The sequence below is a fragment of the Polyodon spathula genome, chromosome 27, assembly GCF_017654505.1.
Source record: "Polyodon spathula isolate WHYD16114869_AA chromosome 27, ASM1765450v1, whole genome shotgun sequence".
NCBI classification, from domain to species: domain Eukaryota; kingdom Metazoa; phylum Chordata; class Actinopteri; order Acipenseriformes; family Polyodontidae; genus Polyodon; species Polyodon spathula.
The window spans coordinates 9,503,031-9,528,030 of record NC_054560.1 but is presented as its reverse complement, the minus strand read 5'-3'; the positions used below and the strand labels follow the sequence as shown (position 1 = coordinate 9,528,030).

General features: G+C 46.2%; 4 protein-coding genes across 7 annotated transcripts in view; 3 read left to right on the top strand and 1 right to left on the bottom strand.

Moving 5' to 3' along the window:
- LOC121301509 (dnaJ homolog subfamily A member 3, mitochondrial-like) overlaps positions 1 to 25,000 on the top strand; it is a 159,301-nt gene that overhangs the window by 106,410 nt on the left and 27,891 nt on the right. The gene's annotated exons all lie outside the window — the stretch shown is intronic.
- On the bottom strand, positions 2,894 to 5,859 carry zgc:112496 (uncharacterized protein LOC541336 homolog). The gene is made up of 5 exons (XM_041230990.1): positions 5,555 to 5,859; positions 5,271 to 5,364; positions 4,555 to 4,714; positions 4,113 to 4,265; positions 2,894 to 3,434 (listed from the first exon to the last, which is right to left on the bottom strand). Exons 1-5 carry the CDS (start codon positions 5,806 to 5,808, stop codon positions 3,265 to 3,267), a joined length of 831 nt encoding a protein of 276 aa, XP_041086924.1. The 5' UTR covers positions 5,809 to 5,859; the 3' UTR covers positions 2,894 to 3,264.
- Positions 5,909 to 13,768, top strand: wdr24 (WD repeat domain 24). Its single transcript, XM_041230975.1, has 11 exons — positions 5,909 to 6,004; positions 7,116 to 7,293; positions 8,159 to 8,642; positions 9,258 to 9,435; positions 10,058 to 10,739; positions 11,239 to 11,342; positions 11,776 to 11,903; positions 12,079 to 12,183; positions 12,520 to 12,857; positions 13,006 to 13,190; positions 13,499 to 13,768. Exons 3-11 carry the CDS (start codon positions 8,162 to 8,164, stop codon positions 13,665 to 13,667), a joined length of 2,370 nt encoding a protein of 789 aa, XP_041086909.1. The 5' UTR covers positions 5,909 to 6,004; positions 7,116 to 7,293; positions 8,159 to 8,161; the 3' UTR covers positions 13,668 to 13,768.
- igfals (insulin-like growth factor binding protein, acid labile subunit) lies at positions 14,857 to 18,184 on the top strand. 3 transcript variants are annotated; one of them, XM_041230979.1, is made up of 2 exons: positions 14,857 to 15,383; positions 15,928 to 18,184. In XM_041230979.1, the coding sequence occupies exon 2, from the start codon at positions 15,961 to 15,963 to the stop codon at positions 17,746 to 17,748; it is 1,788 nt and encodes a 595-aa protein (XP_041086913.1). In that variant the 5' UTR covers positions 14,857 to 15,383; positions 15,928 to 15,960; the 3' UTR covers positions 17,749 to 18,184. The 3 variants fall into 3 exon arrangements, with proteins under 3 accessions (XP_041086913.1, XP_041086912.1, XP_041086911.1); XM_041230978.1 differs by having other exon boundaries at positions 15,912 to 18,184; XM_041230977.1 differs by having other exon boundaries at positions 15,898 to 18,184.

Below are 25,000 nucleotides of genomic sequence, written 5' to 3'. Positions count from 1 at the left end.
GTGTCAAACCCATTTTTCTTTGTCTTGTCCCGTTCCCTCTTTCTGTACTTATCCACCCTCCTCACTTCTAACTATCTTTCTCTCACCCTCCTCCTTCTCTCCCACCTTGCTCTCTCCTCTCACCGCCCCCTCTCCTCATCAGTGAGCTCCGAGGTGGGTCGGGCGGTGTGGCTGCGGTTCTCTCCCCCGCTCCCCTCCTCAGGCCCCCAGCCCAGCTTCATGGCCCACCTGTCGGGGGCGGTAGTGGGGATCAGCATGGGGCTCCTGATCCTGCGCAGCTACGAGGAGAGCCTGCAGCGGCAGTGCTCCTGGTGGGTCATCCTGCTCTCCTTCGCCACCTTCTTCATCTTCGCCATCTTCTGGAACATCTTTGCCTACGAGTTGCTCGGAGTGCAGATCCCGCCCCCTCCCTAGGGGGACACGCCCCTTTGGTTAAACCCCACCCCTTTAAATCCTCATCCACTAAATAACCACCGGTTTGAGTGAAGCACCGTCCTGTCTTTGGTTTTATCCTATCCTTAGTCAAACCTTTTGGGGAAAAAGTTTAACTTTGTAGCACTTCTTTTAACATAGCACAGAGCGTAGCCAGTTCTAATGTAGTTAACATGCACCCAGGTCCAGGGTCAGTGCAATCTTTCTGATGGCTGCATTTAGTTTGGTAAATGCTCTGAATTTCAGGATATGCCATTGCCGACTGTGACCAGGAGATCCCAGGGTGCAGCGCACAATTGGCCGAGCGCCGCCCGGGTGGGGAGGGCTTAGGTCGTCAGGGCAATCCATGGTTCACCGCACACCAGCGCCCCCTGTGGCTGACAGGGTGCCTGCGGGTCTGCAGTGGAGCTATTCAGATCTGAGTTGTCCTCCGGCACTGTAGGTCTGATGGCTGCGCTGTGAATCCACTGTGCAAAAAAAGACAGATTGGCAAGAACGCGTTTCGGAGGACGTGTGTTTCCCTGAGTTGCCGTGGGGTTGCAGCGGTGAATCAGGATTAATAAGACAATCGGCGATTCCAAATTGGAGAGAAAAATCTCTATCACGAACACTGTTCTTGGTGCTACAGAAAAATTAGTGCTGCCGAAAACTTCAACCCTAAAGAGAAACCTGCCCTCTCATTTTAAGAAACTTGTCTCTTCATTCAAAAAATGATTCCCTCTCTCTGGAGCCTCCCTCAGATGAGATCCTGGATCTCTCCTCAAAGATATTACAAGACACTGAAATCTTTGCGCTTTGAGGATTCCGCCATCATCACGCTGCAGGAAAGCCATGCCCACACCGGGAAGCTCCACCTCTCCTGTCTGTCTACCTGGTGACTGGAGAGAGCCAGGGACTCTTCCCCAGGGAGACAGCAAAGCTGGGCTGGACCAACCGCTTCTCTGAGGGGGGGGGGCTGTCAAATGCTCTACTTTTTACCTCAATGTCTCGATTCGTAAGGACTGAATACTTTTGTACATGAATGTATGTTAGGGTTCATTTGGTTTTGTTTTTGCTTTTAGAAAGAAAAAGGTGCCATATTTCAGATTTTGCCCTTTAAAAGAAAAGGCTTTTAGGATTTAATAAACAGAGCTGGAAGATCGTCTTGTCAGTTTTATGCAGTATTTTCTCTTTTCATGTTTACTCTTTGTAGAACGGTCAGATTTCAGCTCTCCAGTATCCCGCGTTTTCTTCTTTGTTTTATTATATCTTTCTTTTTGTTTTCATTTGTATTTTTTTTTTTTAAAGAAATACTATTAATAAATTCTCTGAACTTCAGATGATCCCATTGTCTTTCCTTCTTAAACATGGTCGCAAGGCAGAACAAACAGACTAGGGATAGCTGAGTTTCTGCTCACATCGGCTTACAGAGGCTAACCGCGATACAACGTAACAGCTGCACCGACACACAAACTGACCAGCTTCCTGACACCAGATCCAGTTCGGTCCTGGCTTGTTCTCAGTAGGGGGCGGTCAATAATACCCTGCATGCCACAGAACTACATAAAAGCGACACTGAATCTGCCCTAACCTTCAGCTTTCCATCACAAGCACCACTCCAGTGTAAAGGACTGTCTGTCTTAATGATGCACAGAGACGTCTCTTAACCTCCACATTGCCTTCATCCACTCATTCGTTAGGAATTCATTTACACAACATGCACATGTTTTGGTGCCTGGGCGCTCTATTTAAATAAATTCTACACCCAAGCACTAAAATCCAACTGTGTGCGACTTAGAAAAACGCACCGTTACACAGAAAGACACTACGGGGAAAGGTGCTGTTTTAATGAAGAAAAGAAAAATGGTGACGTTTCCAAACGGTTGCAGACTGGAGCCCTTAAATGAACAAAATAAGATGTTTATACAGGATATTTATCTTTTAATTTTACATTTAGAAGACAACAGTGCAACTGATACCAAAAACAGGAATGAATGTGTCCCAGTGTTCCATCATGACAGTTCTAGGAAGGGACCCTGGTCTGCTAGCCTGGGATCACTGAATAACTTTAAATACAGCCCCATCTGCTGGGATTATGGGGAACTGCATTGACGCTGTAATTTAGTAAGATAAGCAAGGCACAACCAAATGTTGACTGTAGCATCTTGATTACACTTGATTACTGGAGACGGATAGGAAGGGGGTGGAAAGGTTAGGTTTTGAGGTATAGGTCAATAAAGGTCATGAATATTTGTGTGTGTATTTTATAATTTATGATCCTGGAAGGGAGGTGAAGTGTTGGGTGTGGACATGGATAGTCATGAGAGTACATTACTCCTATATTTGGATTATCAAGACATTCCAGTTAAATGATTTTATATATATATTATATATATATTATATACTCTATATATAGAATATAATATATATATATATATATATATATATGATATATATATATTTTAAACTTAAATTTGACTTACAGGGTCTAGTTGTGCAATTGTTTTGGTGAGGAAGAAGAGGACGATCATTTAAGGATTCACTTCCCAGAACTGTGGGTTTCCATCAATTTTCCAGTAATCTGGTTGGGAATTCTGTTTAAACAGGACAGTGTGCAGTTACTAAAGCAATAGCAGACTTGTGTTTTTTATCGTTTAACTCTTTACAGTAAATAAACACCCATTCTTCCGTTAACGCAAACCCAAAATGCAGTGCCCCCCCCCCCAAAAAAAAAACAGGCACAGCTCTTCAATCAGAACTTCCAAAAAGCTGTCCGTCCAAAGACTGGGAAAACACCTCAAACTTAAACTCTGCAGCACAGCCAGTAGCAGCGCAGTGGATGGTCATTTTTGGTTACTTCGTTTTCTGTCTCTTGGTAGCTCTCCCGCTCCTCTCAGACTCCCCTCCTCCCTTCTCTCCTGCAGCGATGCCGTCCAATAATGATGGCTGGAGTTTCTCAGCCACAGCCCAGGTCCAGAGACACCGCTCCACCAGGTGGGGAGTCCATTCCTGACTGCTGTCGGCTGAGAGGAGACAAAGGAGACACTCACACAGTGTCACACTGCCCCACCCCGTACAGGGATTCAAACAGGACTTCCATAGCGCTGAGAGGAGAACAAGGAGACACTCGCACAGTGTCACACTGCCCCACCTCGTACAGGGATTCAAACAGGACTTCAATAGCGCTGAGAGGAGAACAAGGAGACACTCGCATAGTGTCACACTGCCCCACCTCGTACAGGGATTCAAACAGGACTTCCATAGCGCTGAGAGGAGAACAAGGAGACACTCGCACAGTGTCACACTGCCCCACCTCGTACAGGGATTCAAACAGGACTTCAATAGCGTAGCTTACTTTAAAGAACAGTATGACAGTTAGGATGTTACAAATCAAGTATCTGATTTAAAAATCGGTTTATATGTCACCGTGGTTTTATTAAAGAAATTTGAATTTTTGTTTTGTTTGAGAGATTCCCAATTAGAGATCTCAGGAAGCATTGTTATACTTTCTTATAACTACCCTATCTACCTATATCTACCTGTTGAACCACACTGCTGTTGCTACATGACAGGAATTGTGCAGACCCTTTAAACAGGAGCAGTAACCAAGCATTAGAATGCATTCGTAACATTATCAGTGCCTAGAAAAGTTAGTGTCTCAGTTACAAGTTCAGCAAGACAAAGCAGTTTAGTGTTCTTACCCTGGTTGAGGGTGCGAGCGCGCTCTGTCATCTCCTGCAGGTACACTGCATAGTGCTTCATTGTGTACTGGATGGGCGTCAGGCCAGGGATGCTTTGAACCGCCTCGTCGGCCATGAAGGCAGCCCGGTCCGGAGCTCCCGCAGCCAACACCGCTGGGAGAGACGAAGCTTGGAATTATACACAGCGCCTTGATCACAAACACTTTACAAAACACACAAGAGCTTCAGGGTGGATCCAAGTGTCGTCTCACTCTGAGCAGCCCTGAAGGCAGGAGCAGGAGTCTGTCTGTTTAACCCGGCTCACTGTGTCTGACGTTTTCACAGCGACCCCAGTCCCGTACCAGCCCTGCTCTTCTGCACGTTAGTTAAGAAGCTGGCTGGCAGTGTGCTGGGTCGCCGGTTGGCTCCCAGCCTCTGCCCTGTCTGAGCCTCTGCCTCTTACCTGACGCTGTGGCCGGCCCCAGTGCTTTGAGAGTGCTCAGCTCCGTGATGGCGGCCTGCACGTCCGGCAGCAGCCCGAAGGCTCTCCTCGTGCATGTCTCCACTGTCTCGCTGGGGTTAGTGGCCACCAGCTGCTGCAGTCTGGGACGAAACTTCCCTCGCTGGACGAATTAAACAGACGAGAAACACGTGTGGATGTGGCTTTCAGAAAAGGTTAGGTGAAAAGGTAGCCGTGTCAGTCCAGAGATGATACACAAAGAAAAGCAATCTTTCAAGACTTGATTATTGTTTAGTTAGTCCAATAATAGGGATCACAACTCCTTCTCTTTGTCTAGAAATGGATACTTAAATTGGAATTGTTTTTATTCAATTTTTTAATGCTTTTTTGTATTACTGTTTTTATGATCGTTTTGAAGTGGTCTTTATCCTGTTTGAATGATTGCCGCCAGGACTCCCTTGTAAATGTTTATCTCAAGGGTTCTACCCTGGTTAAAATCAAATAAACTGGACTTATAGCAGTAGCAGCCACTTCAGGGTTAACTGTGACCCTAATAACTCTCACTTGATTGGGCTTAATTAGATGCAGCCAGCCTAGCCCTTGACCACAGAGGCCACAGGCTCAAGTTTGACTTGCATTAATGCCTGGTTTGAATTGAATTGCAATGCAATGCAATGCAGTGGTAATCATCTGACGCAGCGGACGAGGACAGGACTCACAGTCAGTTTCCACTCCATCACTTTAACCAGCTCTTGGTGCTCCAGGAACCTTTCTGATCGGGCTGCGATGGTCTGAGGCAGCTCCTCCTGATACCTGCAGGGGGCGACAACATCCACGGCAATTTGTCAGTATCTAAATCAGACCGTCTCAGACCGTGACTGGACACAGCAGATCTAAATGGACAGGATCTAAATGTACCACGCAATAGCCTTTAATAGTTATACAGTTGATTCATTACAGTTTAATGGTTATGCAGTTTCAACAGACTCGTAAGATGGCTCACCATCTCTCCAGCGGCAGCAGCTTCCCCTGGTTTTTGCCTTTTACTGAAGACTTAAGCTCCACCACATTCCAGTATTTCTGAAAGACCTCTCTCCAAACAGCCGGGTCTGCACAGCAAAACAGTCCTCCTTTCAAAGACATGTTGCATGGGGCAGGCAGGCTCAGCGCTGCCCTAGAAGAAACCGTAATTATACCAATAACAAGACTTTCAGTTATAATAGAGCATTTCAATAAAAGGCACTTATCAATGACCATAACAAAGCGCGTCACCAACCACGCTGCTTCCGGACAAAATCTTCAAAAGAAACGTGCTCGCCCACCCCCTTTCTCCCGCACACACACACGCCGTGCGTGATGACGACACACGCACCAGCGGCTCCATCAGAGACGCCCATGTGGACGGCGGTTTCCAGATCCTCCTGCCCTGGACAGTAATTAATAGCTCGCAAAGGTTAGAGTTGTTTATGTTGTTGGTTTTAAACGTGCTTCCCATTAACACTCCAGTGCAGACATGTTTTCTAAGTTAACTTAGCGATTGCCTGTTCTGAGCCATCATTAGCCCGGAGTGCGTATACTGGTGCCTCGATAACAAGGCGTTACTGGTGGAATGGTAAACGCCAGTTTAATTGAGTTAGCTAGTGGGAGTTTTGTGATCATGTATTATTATGACAGAGCCCGATTAGCTGCCTGTCCTTCCAGTTTCTTTACGCGGGTCATGTGCCCCCGATTCGGCTGTTTTTACAAAACGTTGTTTACTATTTTTGACTGTCAGTTTTTGTTTTCGTATATATAGATTTTTTAACTAGTCCAATGAGAAACTGATATTAGAATGTACCACATAATTACTACAACACTTTATTATTAATAATAATAATAATAATAATCGTTCCCATATGGAAATATAATGTATCACAGGAATTACGTGGTATTGCATGCATACTGCATTTGCATGTGAAGACTATTTCGCTGCCCTTGCGTATTGTCACGACCTTGTCATGTTAAGGTGATTGCAAAGATGCTTGCTTTTGCATTTACTGTGAGGTTGCTGCAGTTGCAGAGACCCACTCTGTCTTAACATCTATTGGAGAAATGATCTGACAACCACGCCATCAAATCTGTGCTCAGTATAAACATAAACTGTATGTACAGGTGCATAGCTTTCTGTTCCCTGCCAGTACAGTCAGTCTCAGTTAGGACCCTACAATTTCAACCACAGTAGTGCGCAGTCACTCTGCAGTTTTGCCATGCTTTTCCCACGGTTATACTGATGCAATTAAAATAGCTTACCGTGGTTTGCCAGGTTTTTAAATTGGCTTTACCATGCTTTCTTACATTTTGCTCTGTTTTTACTAGAAGATGCATTTATAAAGGGTAGGTTGATTTCAGTCACACATCTTGTAAATGCAGGAGCTGCTGTGCACTGAAATGTACCATTGCCTTTCAGTGGAATACAAACTGCTGTTAATTAAGGTGTTTACACTAGAGCTACTAACACTGGTATTTGCTGGACTATGCAGGAACTATAGGAGCGGCACTACAGCTTTGTAATGGTTTCTTCACAGGGAAAAGGATTCAGAATTGTACTTGCTGACTGATGTTCAATTTGCAAACGGTTTAGCCATGCCCCAGAAGAAGTGACTCATAACTGCTAGAGCGCTGGGCAGTGTGTCGGGGGAGGACCACAGCGATGAAGAGTTGAGGTCCAGTCTGCAGCTACTGCTTGTCCGAGACTATCAGAAGGTATTTGTTTTCTCCAGTCATGCATGCTTTTACTCTGCAAGTGACTTCACTTTCTTCTAACTGTAGGAGGCGTACAGAATAGGACCACCTCTTTCACATCTGCCAAACTCTGAGATGGTCACCTTTTTCTAAAGGAGCACGATTGGCCAATGTAATCATTCGAATGTTGAGGGTGGGAAGTATGGTAGCCCCTATTAAAAGTTGGTGAACGGTTATTATTCCAATCCATGATTTTCCTACACTGACTCAAAAGGAGTTTACTGTGCATTATAATGCCTTGCCGAGTTATTTTCTGTTACTTTCCTTGCTTTGCAATGAAAAAATCTTATTTTAAGAAATGAAATGCTTAAGGTTAACAGTGATGGAATGGTCTGAGATTAGCATCTGCCTGCATCACACATGGTGCTGACTTTAGCATGCTTCTGCCCTCCTCTTCTCTGACTCCCCATCGTACACCTTGCAGGCCAAGGCTGCTGGGCCCCAGGAGACCAGGGCACAAGGGGGCACAGCCACCACTGCAGTTTACAGCAGGTCTTTGTGTTACTTTTGTCATCATAACTCGAATATTCAAGCAGTTCAATGAAAAGAATGCCATCGCTCCCCCAACAATAATTGCAATTCTGGCAGGAACTGCACTGAACCTTACGATTTGGAGCTGCTACTTGTTGTTTAAGGATTCTTGCTGTTTGTTTAGATTAACATCCAAAAATTAAAATCCTTTTGAACAAAGTTGCAAAAGTTTAAAATCTACATAAATCACTTTGCATGTTTTTTTTATATATATGTATGTGTGTGTGTGTGTGTGTGTGTGTGTGTGTGTGTATATATTCATTGTTTTATATATGTATTCTATTTATTCTTTTAGAACATGGAGAAGATGGCGCGTGTGACCACGGCTCTGGGCAGCAACACCATCAGTGGGTGCACCATGTTCTGCCACCTGGATGCCCCCGCGAACGCCATCAGCGTGTGCCGCGACGCCGCGCAGGTGGTGGTGGCCGGCCGCAACATCTTCAAGATCTACGCCTTGGAAGAGGAGCAGTTTGTGGAGAAGCTAAACCTGCGCGTGGGCCGCAAGCCCTCCCTCAACTTCAGCTGTGCCGACGTCATGTGGCACCAGATGGACGAGAACTTGCTGGCCACGGCGGCCACCAACGGCGCGGTGGTCACGTGGAACCTGGGCAAACCGTCCCGCAACAAGCAGGACCAGCTGTTCACGGAGCACAAGCGGACTGTCAACAAGGTCTGCTTCCACCCCACCGAGGTGTACATGCTGCTGAGCGGCTCGCAGGACGGCTACATGAAGTGCTTCGACCTGCGCAAGAAGGAGTCGGCCAACACCTTTTCAGGTACGCCTCTCTGAGAACACGCACTTGTGCAAATACAGAAGCTCAGATCTTTTCAATTAATATTATCTTTTGATTCTTCCTCTGGCTAATTTCTCACACGCATTGCAGCAAGTAAGGTTCATCAGAATATAATACAGCTAGGGGTCCCCGAGTGGCTCACCTGGTAGAGGCACTCAGGGTGAGTCATATAGAGCAGGTTCGCGTCTCGGCTGTGCGAAGTAGGCCAGTTTTCGCTGGGGAGGTAAAACCGGCAGGGACGGGTTCTCCTCGTTGCTCTACAGCGGACCCTGCTGGTCAGGCACCCAGTGAGCTCAGAGCAGACACCTGCAGGGGTCGGTAGCTCGCCGACATCCGCTCTCGAGTTCCTGGGTGAAAAAGGAAGCTGGCTTGGTCTTGGGATGCACACTGGATCTTTGGGTCTCCTGAGCCCTGTGGGGAATAGCTGCAGTGAGGAGAAAGGCAATTGGGCATTCCAAATTGGGAGAAAATCAGGGGAAAAATTATATATAATATATAAAAAACTTTTTAGTATCTAGTAGTTCTTTGTGTTTTTCCCATTTGAGCATATACCTTGGATGAAATAGGAATAATACTTTGTGCGTTTTTTTTTTGCAGGGCAGTCCGAAAGTGTGAGGGACGTGCAGTTCAGCGTCCGGGATTACTTCACTTTTGCTGCATCCTTTGAGAACGGGAACGTGCAGCTGTGGGATATTCGGCGCCCTGATCGATATGAGAGGATGTTCACCGCGCACAACGGGCCAGTCTTCTGCTGTGACTGGCACCCTGACGACCGGTAGGGAGGGGCTCGGTTCATCTTAACAGGAAGGGATTACGTTATTGCATGTACTGTTTTATATACCAGGAATGGAAGTAAGACTTGCATAGCAGTCATATTAGTTTCATCCAGTCCAGGTTTTAATACAAGCTTGATTAGCCACAGTGCGTAGGTAACAAGCTCAGGTGTGTCCTGTTAAACTCCTAGTAAAACCAGGAATGGATCAAACTGCTATTCAGTGGGATTCTTATTTCCATCCCTGTGTACTGTATATATACTGACTAAGGGTCTTCTATTCATAGTTTTTATTAATACCAATTTCAATAAAAAATGATGAATAAAAACTATTAATAAAGGCATCTGCCAAATAATTAAATAATTGAAGGAAATGCATAAATTTTGCCATGCATAAATATGTGTCCTCCTTTAATTATTGTTGGAGGGTAGCGTATGGTTCTCATATCAAATCAACAAATGTGTGATTACTTAACATTCTTTTATTGATCTCACTGGGTACCAAAACCGGCACTTACTAGCATCTACTGTACTTGTCACCACCCTGTGACAGCGTCAGGCAGGGGCTTTGATTAATGGCTCATCACAATTAACAAGAGCCTTGCCCTGTCCGTGCACCTTGCAGGTGCTGGCTGGCAACGGGGGGCCGTGACAAGATGGTTAAAGTGTGGGACATAACGACGAACCGCGCCAAGGAGATCCACTGCGTGCAGACCATCGCCTCGGTGGCGCGGGTGAAGTGGCGGCCGGAGCGCAAGTACCACCTGGCCACCTGCTCCATGATGGTGGACCACAACATCTACGTGTGGGATGTGCGCCGGCCCTTCATCCCCTTCGCCACCTTCGAGGAGCATAAGGACGTCACCACGGGCATCGTGTGGCGCCACCTCCATGACCCCGGCTTCCTGCTCTCGGGCTCAAAGGACAGTACCCTCTACCAGCACAAGTTCAAGGATGCCAGCCGGCCCGTGGACAAGGCCAACCCAGAGGGGCTGTGCTTCGGGCTCTTCGGGGACTTGGCCTTCGCAGCCAAGGAGAGTCTGATTAGCGCCGGTGGTGACTCCAACCGCAAACCGTACGGGGGCGGGGGCGACCGGCGCTACCCCATCTTCTTCTTCAAGAAGCCCGACCTCACGGAGCAGTTCGCCCACGAGTCGAGTGCCCTCAGCGTCTTCGAGACTGACCTGGAGAGCAGCCGCATGGACTGGTTCGTCAAGACCGCCCGCCGCTACCTGCTGAGCGGCAAGCCCTTCGGGGAGCTGTGCGACCACAACGCCAAGGTAGCCGAGGAGCTCAGCCGACCCCAGGTAGCAGCGTTTCAGTATCTCATTTCAAACACTTCCACAGTCAAGAGATTAAGAGAATTGAGAGCGTTTTATATGTACAGGTGACCTGCCTCTTACTGTGTTGGCACTGCCCCTATAAAAGCTTACCATGGTATTTTCATTCAGTGTTTTTGCAGTTTTTACCCCATGCTTTCCCCATGGTTGTAGAATGCATTTAACATTGATTCCTGTGTTTGTTAATATGCTTTCCAGTGTTTATCTGTGCTTTACCTTGCTTTCACCAAGTTTAATTACACTTCTCTGTGCTTTTACTATGGTCACGTTTGCATTGTGTTAGAGGGAGTACACACGGGAACACATGCCATATGAAGCAGGGTGTTGTTGTTGTGGTTATTATTCATTTGTTAATTATTGCCTTTATTTAAACAAAAACACCATGCCTTCTGTTTTGCTTTCTTTGATTTTTCTTCTACCAGAAATGACATTTTTTTCATTGGCGCCTGTGTTTGTATCGTGAAAGGTGTCGACAACCTGGACCATGCTGAGGATTATGTATTCAGATCCAGGGAGCCTCACTACAGCCACAGGCATTAGCAAAGGGGGATCCATACCTCTCATGAACAGGTAGGAATTCATGCACTGGATCACTTTGGATATGTGTCGTACAGAGTGGAGATTGCAGCTTCATTTGTTCTCGACGGTCACTATGTTCCTGCTGCTCAAACAGTACTCTGTTTGCCAAAGCACTCCGTGTCCGATATTCTAAAAGATTGTGGGGGACAAACCTACAGAACACTGGTGCTGATAAGCATTTAGTGTGATGATATTCCCCTTTGTAGAATGGTGTCTTTTTAAAAAGAAAGTTTACCAACAAAAACCAGCTACAAACAACTTTGTTGATGCTGAAAGAATTTTCAGAGTTGTTTCTGTCTAGAAAAGTGGGGGCAAACTTTGCACCTGCTCTAAAATCGTTTTGTTTACGTCGCTATCTTTGTTGGTCTGACTAGCTGCTTTTCCAGTCATTAAGGCTCTGCTCGCCTGTGTTGTTTTTGAGCAGCTTCAATATGAAGGAGATTGCAGCAGGCGGTCTGGGGAGCGAGGGCAGGCTGGATCGGGTGAAAGGGGAGATTCGGCAGGACAGCACCCACCTGGACCCAGGAAACTCCCTACTCAACAACAATGACGGTGAATTGGGAGTTTTATACCTGCTGTTTAACTTCTGGAGTTTGTATAGCAGTTTTTTAAATAATCATCTTGCCTAATGAATAGTTGCAAATAAGTGTGTACACATAGGACTTGTTAACCAGCACCTCACCCAGCTGATTGCAGTAGGACTGAGACCCTGTGACTGTGTCTCTAGAGAACGAGGAGACGGAGGGCAGCGAGGGTCCGGCGGATTACCTCTTTGGAGACGCGGAGCTAGAGGACGATGACCTGTACCCGATGGAGCACGAGAATGCGACGGGTTTGTGTTCTTAATTGTGTTCGTGCCCTAAAATCAGTCATGGCTGTGCTGAAAGAACTAAAGTAGAACTTAAAGAATTTTTGTTTGTGTATACAAGTAAGTTGTAAGACTCCTATTGCATAGCAGTTTTATTCATTTGAAGATTTTAATATCAGCCTGATAAGCTCAAGTGCATATTATTAAAACAAGGAATGGATCAAAGTGCAGTGCAATTGGAGTTTTTATTTCCTTCACTGCTTGCCTTGTATATTACACATTCTCTAAAGCATCTCTTTGAGTATTCGCTTGAAGGCTGTGTGTAACCGTTGCCCTGTCTGTCTGTCTGTCTCTGCACAGCGGAGGAGGCAGAGTACATCCTGCCCCAGGAGGCGTTCCCTCTGCGCCACGAGATTGTGGACAACCCCTCCGTGCCAGAGCACCTGCAGGACAAGGTGGACTCGCCCCACGTGAGCGGCAACGAGGCGGAGACGGTGTGCCTGACCCCCATCAAGTCCTTCTCCCTCATCTCCATCTCCCAGCCCCTGTACGAGAGCCACCTGCCAGCCAGCTTCTTCAGCCCCGTGGTGCGTGAGATGCTGCAGCACTACGCCGAGGCCGGCGACGTGCAGATGGCCGTGTCCGTGCTCATCGTCCTGGGAGACCGCATCCGCAAGGAGGTGGATGAGCTCACGCAGGCAAGGACCGCTATATATGTGCAGAGACACCAGTCAGTCACGCTTTGGAAGTTACTTCAGTTATGTTCAGTTATGTTATCTTAGCTCCCAGTGTTGGATCACCCTGGTAACCCCCCCCGCCCTGCCCTTCTCCTCTGTCCCTCCCCAGGAGCACTGGTACACGTCATACATTGATCTCCTGCAGCGTTTCAAGCTGTGGAACGTCTCCAACGAGGTGATCAAGCTCAGCACCAGCAGCGCCATCAACTGCCTCAACCAGACCTCCACCACCCTCCACATCAACTGCAGCAACTGCAAGAGACCCATGAGCAACAAGGGCTGGATCTGCGACAGGTCAGGGAGGGCCTTGCTAAACTTTGGTATAGCTTTATCAAGTTTTTTTGCTGTAGTGCAAAGTTTGCTCCACTGTACTTTAAGTGGGGTTGAAAAAAATACTAAAACTTAAAAATGTAAAACTTGGAACAAACAGCACTAGATTTTAAGGGCTGGAGCAAAAAATTTTCAGCAAAATCAATCTATTTTTTTTGTATCTACTGTTGTACCTGTTGTAGCGTCCTGAGGCATGTTCACCCACACTGTGTGTCTTGAAGTTGCAGAGGGCTGGTTGGTGACTCTTCTCTCTCTCTCTCTCCCGGGGACAGGTGTCACCAGTGTGCCAGTATCTGTGCCGTGTGTCACCATGTGGTGAAGGGGCTCTTTGTCTGGTGCCAGGGCTGCAGCCATGGGGGGCACCTGGAGCACATCATGAACTGGCTAAAGAGCAGCTCACACTGCCCGGCCGGCTGCGGGCACCTGTGTGAATACACCTGAGAGACTGCTGGGGCACCGTTCACACTGCACTCAACCCAAGGGCATTTGGAAACTCTAGCAGAAAGGAGAGGTCTTTTCACACGAGGCTGAAAAAAAATGAAGTACGGTGTACAATTCAGAGGTTTCTCTAAACCAGTTTGGTTCACTTTACTACACACCAGAATTCCTTGACCATATTTCTTGCCAAGTTAAAAAATAAAAATAGAACTACAGTAACAAGGGACAATGTATATAGTGTGTGTACAGAAATCTTAAATAAACACAGATGTATATTTCTATTATGAAAGTTTTTCTTTTTGGGGGAAAAAAAATACTCAACACTGCTTCAGTTTCTCAGACTGATACGGGATTTCCAGGAAAAAACTGAACACGCTGTCAGTCCTATTCCAATTTGGATGCATCTCAAGGGCTGGCAATTGGCATCCCTCCAGTCCTGGGAGAACTCGTGGTTATTTACCTCTACTCTCCCTGGAACACAGTGCGTACACACGCACACACACACACACACACTCACACTCTCTACACAGGGACGGAGCTGCCTAATTTTACAATAATGCCACATTTTTATTGAAGTTTGTAACATGTCCCTGCCACACTTTCATAAAGACCTTCAGTACCATAGTACTTTTCCTATCTGTGGTCAGATTGCGCCTGGATTTGAACCTACATCCCTGTTCTCCCTTGTCCTGAATTCTGTGTCGGCTTCCCTCCCAAACTCTTATCTCTCAGTATGAAATTGGAGCCAGCAATCTGGGGAAACAAACAGTGTTTTTTGAGTCCCAAATGCTGAACCTTCCAATGTTTTAAAGTCCAAAGTACAACGTCTACGATAGCCAGATATCAGAAAGCAGTTTCTGTAGGAGATGCACAGTAAGATGACAGATCTGAGAGCTGGCATCTCTCTAACCAGCTCTGCTTTCCTATGCACATCTCAGTATTGCTCTATCCAGTCTTGTCACCCTCAAACAATATAATACAATTTATATCTGTGCCTGGATTTGATTTATTTTCTTGAAGGTTACAGTTACTTTAGTGTAAAGTTACATAATTCTGAAAGAGGTCAAACAAAAAGCATCCGCAACCCAGCAATTTCATTTATTTTTGCTAAAGTCGGACAGTTGGGCGTCAGTGAATGAGTTTGGTTGGTTTGTTCGTAACAGATTTTTTGGTAAATAACTTTTCTTTTTTTTTTTTATATAGAAATGTAAATCGTTTCAGAAGAGAACTTTGGACTGACTGTCCTGGTGCTTGGATTGTTTATTCTGTATATCTGTAATTAGGGTTCAGTTCAGATAAGATCACACACCCAGACGCACGCACGCACACACACACACACGCACACACACACACACACGCACACACACAAAGGTGTATTTAGTCCCTGGCTTTCTTGTGGTCTGTAGAAGGGATGACTACCTGTAGCTGATATGTGTTTAAATTACTGGCTTACGTTAATAAAAAATTTAAAAAGTACCGTATGTCTGTAACTATTATTTGTTTTTACATGCGAGTGAAAGCTGGGTTTCCAGGCTGGATGCCAGTTTTCTACAGGGATGAAAAGGTTAACATTGTGACTGTACCAGAGATCCGTGGGTCTGACTTTTTTGGCAGGGTATGGGATAGAAAGAGAGCGAGCGAGAGATAGACGGCAGCCCTACTTTCCAGAGACACCTTGCTTCCAGCCGTCTGATCCCAGGACTCGCTACTGGACTGCAGGTAAGGCAGCTGTGTTCTTTTATTTCTGTGTGGCTCGCAAGGGGCTAGTCAAGTCCTGGAACCTGGAGATGGCTGTTGAGAATGTTTCGAACAGGCCAGGGACACACACAAGCAGTCGGTGCCGGGTGTGCTGGCCAATGCAGCTAATTCAGGTTGTGCTGAAGAAACACAAAACTTCCAGGTCTAAAGCTCTGAGTGCTGGTAGATCCGAGTTAGCCCAGACTCTGTAAAAGAAAACCTGCACACAGCACCCCAAGGTATTTTAACAGCAGTAGATCCAGGAGGTTTTTATTAGAAACTGCAGACAACGGGTACAAGTATATGGTCTAGCCAGTGGCAACGAAATCCTAGTTCGGAACCCATAATGACCTTTGGACTGACCCCTTTATATATATATATATATATATATATATATATATATATATATATATATATATATATATATATATATATATATATATATATATACACACACACACTTATGTTACATTTTCTTTTACCTCTGTTTAATCAGATATTATATTTTAGATACTATCCTCTTCAGAACTGAAGCCACCATTCTCTCCGCTCAGCTGAGATGTATACCTCTCTCCTGATCTCCTGGTTTGCTGTTGCTGCGATCGCCACGACTCCCGATTCCACATCGGGAGAAGAGCGTTCCCCTGAGCCGCCAGACTGCTCCTCCTCTTGCTCCTGCTTCCACGATGAATACAGCTCGGAGCTCCACGTTTACTGCAGCTCACGCAAGCTGTCCAGCATCCCCTCTGACCTTCCACAGGCCACACACTCCTTGTGGATGGATGGCAACAACTTCACCTCCCTCCCGGCCTCTGCTTTCCACAGCCTCTCTGCCTTGGACTTCCTGAACCTGCAGAGCGGTCAGTTATCCAGCTTGGATCCCCAGTCCCTCCGCGGGCTCGGCTCCCTGTCCCACCTGCACTTGGAGCGCAACCGGCTACGCTCTGTGCCTGCCAACATCTTTTACCACACGCCGAACCTGGCCTCGCTTGGTCTCCACAGCAACCAGATAACTCGCATTGAGGAAGGCCTCTTCTCTGGGCTATCCAGCCTCTGGCTCCTCAATCTGGCCTGGAACTCCCTAGCGGTGCTCCCAGAAACCAGCTTCCAGGACCTTCAGAGCCTCCGGGAGCTGAACCTGGCAGAGAACAGGCTGGCGTACCTGCATCCGCATCTCTTCCAGGGGCTTGTCGAGCTCCAGGAGTTGGACCTCACTGGGAACTTCCTGAAAGTAATAAAGGCCAATGTTTTCCACAAGCTGCAGAAGCTTCAGAAGCTCTACTTGAGTCAAAACCTGATCCACATGGTGGCTCCCCGCGCCTTTGTGGGCATGAAATCCCTCCGCTGGCTGGATCTTTCCAGCAACCGCCTGGTCGGACTCTACGAGGAGACCTTCTCCGGGTTGCCCAGCCTCCACGTTCTCCGGCTCTCCAACAACTCCATTGCCGGCCTGCGCCTGAGGATCTTCCGGGACCTCCCTTACCTGGAGGAGCTCCGGCTGAGCCACAACCGCATCAAGGTGCTGGTGGAGCGGACCTTTGATGGGCTCGGCCACCTAGAGGTCCTTGCCCTGGACCACAACCATATTCAGGAGGCGCGCCTCGGTTCCTTCCTCGGGCTCCCCCACCTGGCCGTGATGAGCCTAACTGGCAGCTGCTTTCGGAGTCTTCCAGAGCAGGTCTTCAAGGGCTTGGCAAACCTGCACAGCCTCCACCTCGATGGCAGCTGCCTCACCAGAATACGGCCCCAGACCTTCTCAGGGCTCACAGGCCTTCGCCGACTCTTCCTCCAGCACAACAGCATCTCCCTGCTCGACGACCAGAGCTTTGCGGAGCTCCCTGGGCTTCAGGAGCTGGATCTGAGGTTCAACAAGCTGGTTTCCACGTCCTCTCAAACCTTTGCTGGCTTGAAGAGCCTGGAGTACCTCCTGCTGTCTTCCAACCAGCTCCAGCGTCTCCCAGAAGAAGCGTTCGCCCCCCTGCAGCGGCTCTCCTGGCTAGATCTTTCCTCCAATAAACTGGAATCCATCCAGAACAGCACTTTGCTGCCCCTTTCCAGGCTGCGGTACCTCAACGTCAAGAGGAACAGCCTCCGCAGCTTCCCCGATGGGTTCCCAGGGAATATGGAGCAGCTGTGGCTGGATGGGAACCCTTGGCACTGCAACTGCTCTGCGCTGCCCCTCAGGGACTACAGTTTGAGCAAACCCCAGACTGTCCCCCGCCTGGTGGAGACGCTGGAGGATGGAGATGACAAGATTGTGTACAATAACATCACCTGCGCCAGCCCGCCGAGCACAGCCGGAATCGACCTCCGGGATATCGGCAACGAGCACTTCCAGGACTGCTAGCTCCCCCCCAGGGAACCAATCAGCAACTGTCTTTAAACATACTGGAGAGTTGATTAGTTAGCAGGAAGAGAAAAGTGGCAGCCGACGTCAGGCACTGGTAGTGGATAATTACACGATTAGTAATGTCTGTGTGCATCTGAAGTGTAGCAAACTAGCGATGTTAGTATTTTAATTGTATTCAGCTGTTTGAATAAAAAGAAAAATAATTGAAGTGTGCAGTTTCAGATAGTTACTTATTAAAAAATAAAATTCCAAACGCAAAAGCATAAAAACACCATGTGTACCAAGACAGTACCAGATATTCAAGTTCATGATTTATAGGTATATATTTTTAAAGAGGCAACTGGTCCTTCTACCCTGTATTAACAGCATTCTGAACTGCACTAGTAATTAGTAACAATTAGATTTCAATTAAAGAGCTACTGTTGCTTGTAAATGACAAGTACGTTATACTTCTTTCCAGAATCTGCTGCTTATTTTACTAAAGCGAGTGTTTAAAGGGTTGGGATTGTGTTTGTCCATGCTGCCTGGCTCCAGGTCTCCGATCCTCTGCTCATACTCCAGCTTGCCAGGCTGCAGTTCACACAACATTGTTTATGACCTGCTGGCTCTGTTTGCATTCGCTCACCCCGCGAGCCAAGGCATACAAAACTTATTTCATTTACCTTTTGCTTCTTTGCGGGGTTAAAAAAATCAATGTAGGCTAAATGTGACCAAGACATTGACTGGCAGATTAAGGTGAATTACATTTCTGGGGAACAGAGCACTTTGAGGTATTTGTTTTAATATTTGGTACACAGCTGTGTTCTATGATTTATTAATGTTTTTTAATTAATTTACTTTGTCTAGCAATAACAGAATAACAGTTTCATTCCCATGTAGTTTTCAAGTTTTTCACATTCAGTTTACTTCAGGTTACGTTCCAGCAGTGGTCCTCTTACCCCTTCATTACGCTCCTGTCTGCATGGCTTATGGTTAACAAAGGCTAATTGGTTCAGAGCATGGATTTATTAAAAAAGTAAATAATAAATGTAGCCAGGAAAATGTCTACAATTAAAAACAATCCAAAACTATAGTAAAAGACAAGTGAGGTACACTTTGTTTCAATCCTAGAACGGACAGGTGAAGAACAATTTATAAAAAATGACTCCTCTACCTATTCATGCCACACTTCTGCCCCAACCCTCTGACTGAATAAAAACTCAACCACACAATCAACCCCCTGCTTGTTCCCGCCCCCTTATTGAAAGTACAGTTCCTATTGGCTTTGGTGCTCCCGACACCTCCCTCACCACTGTCCTGGCAGGGGTGGAGGTTTTAAATATGAGTTCCTGCAGTGCACATGCTGAAGCGGGGTGGTACCCCTGCCTGCCTGTCCGAGCCTGCCCCGCAACTCGGCGGCGCCCCCCTCTGGCGAGCTTGTTCAGGATGGTAGATTCATCCTGAATGAGAGAGAGACAGGAACAGAGGTGCAATCCCTCCTGTAAATGTGGGTGTGTGCGTTTGTGTGTCTCTCTCTCTGACTGCTGGCTTGGTCTAGGTGAGCTGATGCTCATTAGACTGTTTCCTCTTCGCCCTTTTTAGGTTAATCGAATGGGCTTCGAAACAAACAGTCGCTCGCCAATCACAAGGCTAGGACTGTGTCCAGCCCCGTCTCTCTTTCTCTGCCTCCTTCAGTCGGTCCAGGTTTTTCGTCACCAGCGGCCACGTCTTCTCTGATTAACAAGACAATACAAAACAAGGAGCGTAACGACTGAACAAACCGACGTTCTTAGCATTAGCATCTCCTCTTGACAAAAAAAATAAAACACTGACTGCAACCCTTTCATTTAAAGCTTGTGAAGGAGGCCGGTTGCGCTCACCTGCGGATGCAGATGGAGGCGGCGGTGTGAAGATACCGCGGCACGCCCAGCTCCTCGGGCACACCGACAGGCTGGCCCCCATCGCTCAGCTCCAACATCCTGCACGCAGCAACCAGCTATATATTCAGTGGATATTATGCTCCACAATATGCCTCTCAGGGATGGCAATAAAACGACTCCTCCGGCTTAGCAGTTTCACCCAGTCCAGGTTTTAATACGCGCTTGATTAGCCACAGTGCATAGGTAACAAGCTCAGGTGTGTCTTACTAAACTCATAGTAAAACCAGGAATGGATCAAACTGCTATACGAGTAGATTATGTTTTATTGTGTACTCAAAACACTTAATTGTACTGGAGTAGTTTATTTTAAGCAGTAACAGCAGTGTACAATGCCAGGTCGACAATAGATATTGCATGTTTTATTGACTGCTCAGGTGCACATTGAAAGCCGACCGATCGTATACCCAAGCTACTTATTTATATATTTATTTATTTAGCAAAACAATCTGAAACGTGGATTCTGGTTAAAGCGGAGTCCGTGGGAAGGTTCTGTAATATTTAAACTGTGTATTGCGCCCCCTACAGTCAGTAACACAAAGTAGCCAAGGCGTGCAAGTTCTGCAACTTTAGCATTTGAGAAAATCATTATAAATACATTCCACTGTTAACCCTACCTGTTAAAATGCCCTTTTACTCAGGGGCGTTCAGGGACAGCGGGCGCAAACGTTCACTCCTCTATGACTAAAAAAAAAAAAAATGGAATGCTACAAACTGTCTTGTGTGTTTGCATCTTCCCTCTGAAACTGACAAGCAGGAAAAAAAACAACCTGCGAACTGTAGTGCCTGTTCTCGCACACTGATGTTTTTTTCAAAAACAGGATTGCATAAAAAAAAAAAAAAAAGGACTACATTTCCCATGATGCACGACACCTTCCCGCACAGCTAGGACCGAATAGGGAATGCTCACGAGGACAGCACCCAATCAAAAAGTGAATTCTCACCAAAACGCATACCGTTGCCGTTAGCCTAAATGCTTGATTCTGTTTTTATCCTCGTAGGTCTGGCAGTGCTCCTTCTTGCAAAACACAAGATAGTAGGTGTGAAACAAAAACGCAATTTCACAGCTGAGAAGTGAGTTGAATTGGGCCATGGGTCACTTTAATGGCAACTCCCACATGCATGTCACGGTAACCCGTAATGTAAAGAACTGCACCACCGACAGTAACCCAAATTCCAAAGTGTGGCTTTCCCTCTACACCCGTGGTGCTATACTACACCTTTAACTGGGCGGGCTGTTCCCATTGCATCAGATTTAAACAGGGGTGAAGTAAAGCTTTACTACCTAGGCCAGCACTAGGGGGCAGTGTAGGACTCTAAACCTCAGGAGTCTTTTTCATATTGCTGCCTCTGTTATCCAGTCTCAATCTGCCCTTACAGGGTGTACTAATAATTCATTCAAGTACTAGTTGCCATTTTACAGGGGTGGTAAGCAGCACTGGCTGGCTCATTTAGTAGAGCACTGGACTCTGATTTGCAAGGTAGATGCTGTGAGTGTTAGTACTCTACACTTTTAATTCAATCCTTAGAGAGTGGTCTATACCTGCATTTTCGTGTCTGTGTGCTGTATGTGTGTTGCAACAGGGATTGTGTGTGTGTGTGTGTGTGTCAGCAGAGTGCCAACACATTCCGTTCCACCACATGCACAGGAACCCTGCGGTGCAGGTTCCATTCTATCCCAGCATACAGGTGATAAGAAAGCATGCTGCAGTGTACCGGGGCTCTGGTCTCCTACCCTGTACCTAGTTTATTACCACTGAAACCAACCCTGTTTGAAAGGTAGGTTGATTTAAAGCATTAAAAACATAGCCTTCGTGGTTTCATTTAGTTTGCAGGGTGGTACCTCTGTGCTGAATCATCATGGAACAGTCACTTGTGTGTGTTTTTGTGAAGCGTGGAACAGTTTAGTAAATTGGAGCACAAAGTGCAGTCCAAAACTAGTAATGGAGAGTCCAAAAACAGATTTGAACTTGTGTCTCGCAAGCTGTAGAATAGGGCTTCGGCCCACCCTCCTCGTGCTTCGCATGCAGGCCCTCTGGATCCCATTATTTTAATAGACAGGGCATTTGGCACAGATGGGGAAACACATTCAGTGCCTGTAGTGTTTTTTTTGTTTGTTTTTTTAGGTTTTACACATCAGAAAAACGGTTAGGACCACCGCTCCACATGCCCCAGATGTCTGTGGTAAAGGAATCATGTCAGACATGAAATAGCTGAAACATCTCTCAGCCTGCCTCCCTCCCTCCCTTCATTCATTCACTAATACAGAAGCATTCAGCTTTCAAGCAGTTATTCTCTGTATTGATAAATTGGAAGACTGATCCCTGTAGAGTTCAACCAGTTTAAAATAAAAATAAACAATAAATAAATACCTATTATATTTAAATTCAGCCCTGGAAGCTGGTAAAAGCAAATAAAACCGCAGCTAAGTGATTAGGAAAGCCTGGAGTGGGTGTAAATGAATAGGCATTGAAGCATTACAGACCGACATATAATACTATACCTGCCTAAGGGCTATTGGGGAGTTGAAACATTGAGTAGTACTGCTTGTTACCCAGTCCAGCCACACTGTCATATTCAAGGAAACAGGTTTTCTGTCTGATGGTTGCCTGGCAATCATTACTGTATCTGGTTTTACAGCTTCCTTCTCAAAGAACTTCCCTTCACTGTGTCCGTTACAAACGGTTGACGTTTCAGTTTTGGTCTGCTGACAAAACAAAAAGCTTGGTCCCAGCATTCCTCTAAACACTATCGCGTCATGTGTTGACGTGTATCTATATGTTTGTACTTAGTTGGAAGATTTAGAAAGCATTGCCAAGATGTGTGTGACATTGGCTTTAATGGGATTTTGGCAAGACAAGAATTAGAACAAACACTTAAAAAAACTCAAAAACAAACAAAACTCAGCTGACATTTATAAAATACATTCTCTGCATTTATTAAAACAAAACAGGTTGAATGCTGCGAAAGAACTGTCAGCCAGTGTCTATTAAAAAAAAAAGTTTAATACACCTTGGACTACACTTGCTCATGTACAGCATGCAATATGTCTGAGAGAGAGGTAATTAAATGACATAAATCTGTTGTTGGCAGGTGGAGAGTTTCATTCCTTAAAGAATCTGCTGCTTACACATGTTACACATACAGGTCTGTCCAGAACATCACAGCTGTATGCTAATAAAACAGCAGCACATCTGGAGAATGATGAGAGAAGTGGGAATACCCGGAATTCATACTGGGTGACAGGAAGGGGCGGAATACTGACGAGTCTAGGATAATCTTCCACGGTGCAGGTACCGAATATACAGCACACTGGCAGGAGTCCCAGACTAGCAACTTCACTGAATCCCTATTCTTATACAGGGCATACAACAGATACAAAACAAATGAACAGTGATATTACAGGGCTCCCGATTAGTTTAAGCTAGCGTCCAGGGAGTCTGCTGTCGCCCCTGATTGACTCATCTGTTTGGCTGTGTTTGCGGGGAATTCTTGCTACAGGACATCACTGCTATGGGTACGTGCTTCACTTCAGCTTTTAAAAGAGTGCTGCGTTTCTAATCTACGCTTTGGAGGGTGATAACATCCCTGCAAACCTGGCATTTGAGATGAACCAATCCAGACCTCTCTAGCTGCGGGGTCTCTCTCTCTCACACACACACCACGCTGTTCGGAAGCAGGCACATTTAGGACAGCAGCTGGATGACCTCTCTGGCTCGTCTTGCCTTCACCAAAGAGGCGCCATCTTCCAAATCCTCGCAGTCTCTGATGACGGACTCTGCCTTCTTCACCGTGGTCTCGCGAGCACCGCCCTTCAGCCCATCCAGATACTCCAGCAGCACACTGAAGAACTCATCAGGAACCTGCGGGACAGGGCAGGGCGGGGTTAGAAGAAAGCGGTCCGTGAGACAGCGAGATATGCGAGGAAGGTGGCCTGACCCAGGAGAACTTTTTGTATAGATTTCACTAATGGAAAATGAAAGGTCCCTTTGTCCAGGGAGCTGTATCATTAAGTAAGTGGCGTTGTATTGTTTTTTCTCTAAATTGCCTCCCTACCCGGGGGGGGGGGGGGGGGGGGGGGGGGGTGTTTTATCCACTCAAATGGCAGTTTGTGTTTCATACCTTTTCGCTGTCAAACATGTGCAGCAGAAGCCAGGTCTGCCTCGTCTTTTTAAATCTCCATTCTTTGCGGTTTTTGGACCAGCTGCAAAACAAACGAGGCACACGAAAGTCAATAATGACTTTTATACTACAGTTGTACTCTTAACAAGGCTCGAAGAAAAATAGCAGTAAAATCAGACAGATAAGGTAGCACAGAGAGTTTAGCGCACAGGGCCACCCAAATTAAACACTCTCTCAATTACAGTTCCTCATGCAGTGATCGTTATTATGAAAATGTTTTAAGTAACCATTTCCCCTAGATTGTTTATGCATTGGCTATGCAGTTTTTTTTACAGACTGACCGAGGGTGCAAAGAAACCTTCGCTCCATCTTCAACGCCACTTCCTGACTCGATTCAATATTAGTCCTATGTGGTTTAACAAAATAAAAATAAATTATGCAGGAAGGGTTTTGTAATATCATAAGAGCCCAGTTGTTTCATTCTGAGACAGTCTCAAAGTGACTGACACTGCATGCCCACCTTACCCAGGGGGCTCCTTGTTATGCGAAGCAGAGGCGTGCTAGAAGCCTTTCCTTGTGGAACACGACAAAAACGCTCTGTGGTGCTGCCAAGAGCCTCCGCTGCAGTTAAAATTCAAAGCAGCCCCAGAACTTATTCAACCCACTGCCCACTTCTGCAGTGCAAGCTGCCAACGCGCTGAATCATGGCTTTGTTTGCTTGCTTGTTGTTTGTAAAAACCCAGGAATCGTACCATTCCCAGAACTGGGCACTTGGACTAGGCTCAAGGGAACAAAAAAAAAAAAAAAAGGAGTTTCAGACCTCCGTGTTGGCAAGTCCCCCCCCAAACAATTTTTGTAAAAATGCAACACCAATAATACGGAAGAATCAGGATGGTTAATGCCTGGGATTGGTGTTGATTGTCATTGGAATTCTATACGCACAGTTCATTATTTATTTTGGTCATTGTAAAAGTGTTGAAGTTCGTGCTTCACTTCAGCTTTTAAAGCTGTGTGTTTAATCTAAAAAGGGTGCCAGATTACCAATTCCAAACCTGCACATCTAAAAGTAGATGCACACTTACCTTAACTAGTCTGAACTCTACTGAGATACTCGAAGTTAGTTGTAAATTATTAAGAGGTTTCATATTACACAAACATACTGGATCAGTTGTATTATAAGACAGCTCAACTGTTGCTTTGTCCTTTGTTGC

Coding starts and splice junctions, on each gene's coding strand:
- igfals (XM_041230979.1), top strand. CDS start 15,961: ATGTATACCTCTCTCCTGATCTCCTGGTTTGCTGTTGCTGCGATCGCC.
- wdr24 (XM_041230975.1), top strand. CDS start 8,162: ATGGAGAAGATGGCGCGTGTGACCACGGCTCTGGGCAGCAACACCATC. Junction 8,643..9,257: donor GTCGGCCAACACCTTTTCAG/GTACGCCTCTCT, acceptor TTTTTTTTGCAG/GGCAGTCCGAAAGTGTGAGG. Junction 12,858..13,005: donor AGGTGGATGAGCTCACGCAG/GCAAGGACCGCT, acceptor GTCCCTCCCCAG/GAGCACTGGTACACGTCATA.
- zgc:112496 (XM_041230990.1), bottom strand. CDS start 5,808: ATGGTCATTGATAAGTGCCTTTTATTGAAATGCTCTATTATAACTGAA. Junction 5,365..5,554: donor CTGCTGCCGCTGGAGAGATG/GTGAGCCATCTT, acceptor CGCCCCCTGCAG/GTATCAGGAGGAGCTGCCTC. Junction 4,266..4,554: donor GGGGCCGGCCACAGCGTCAG/GTAAGAGGCAGA, acceptor CGTCTCTCCCAG/CGGTGTTGGCTGCGGGAGCT.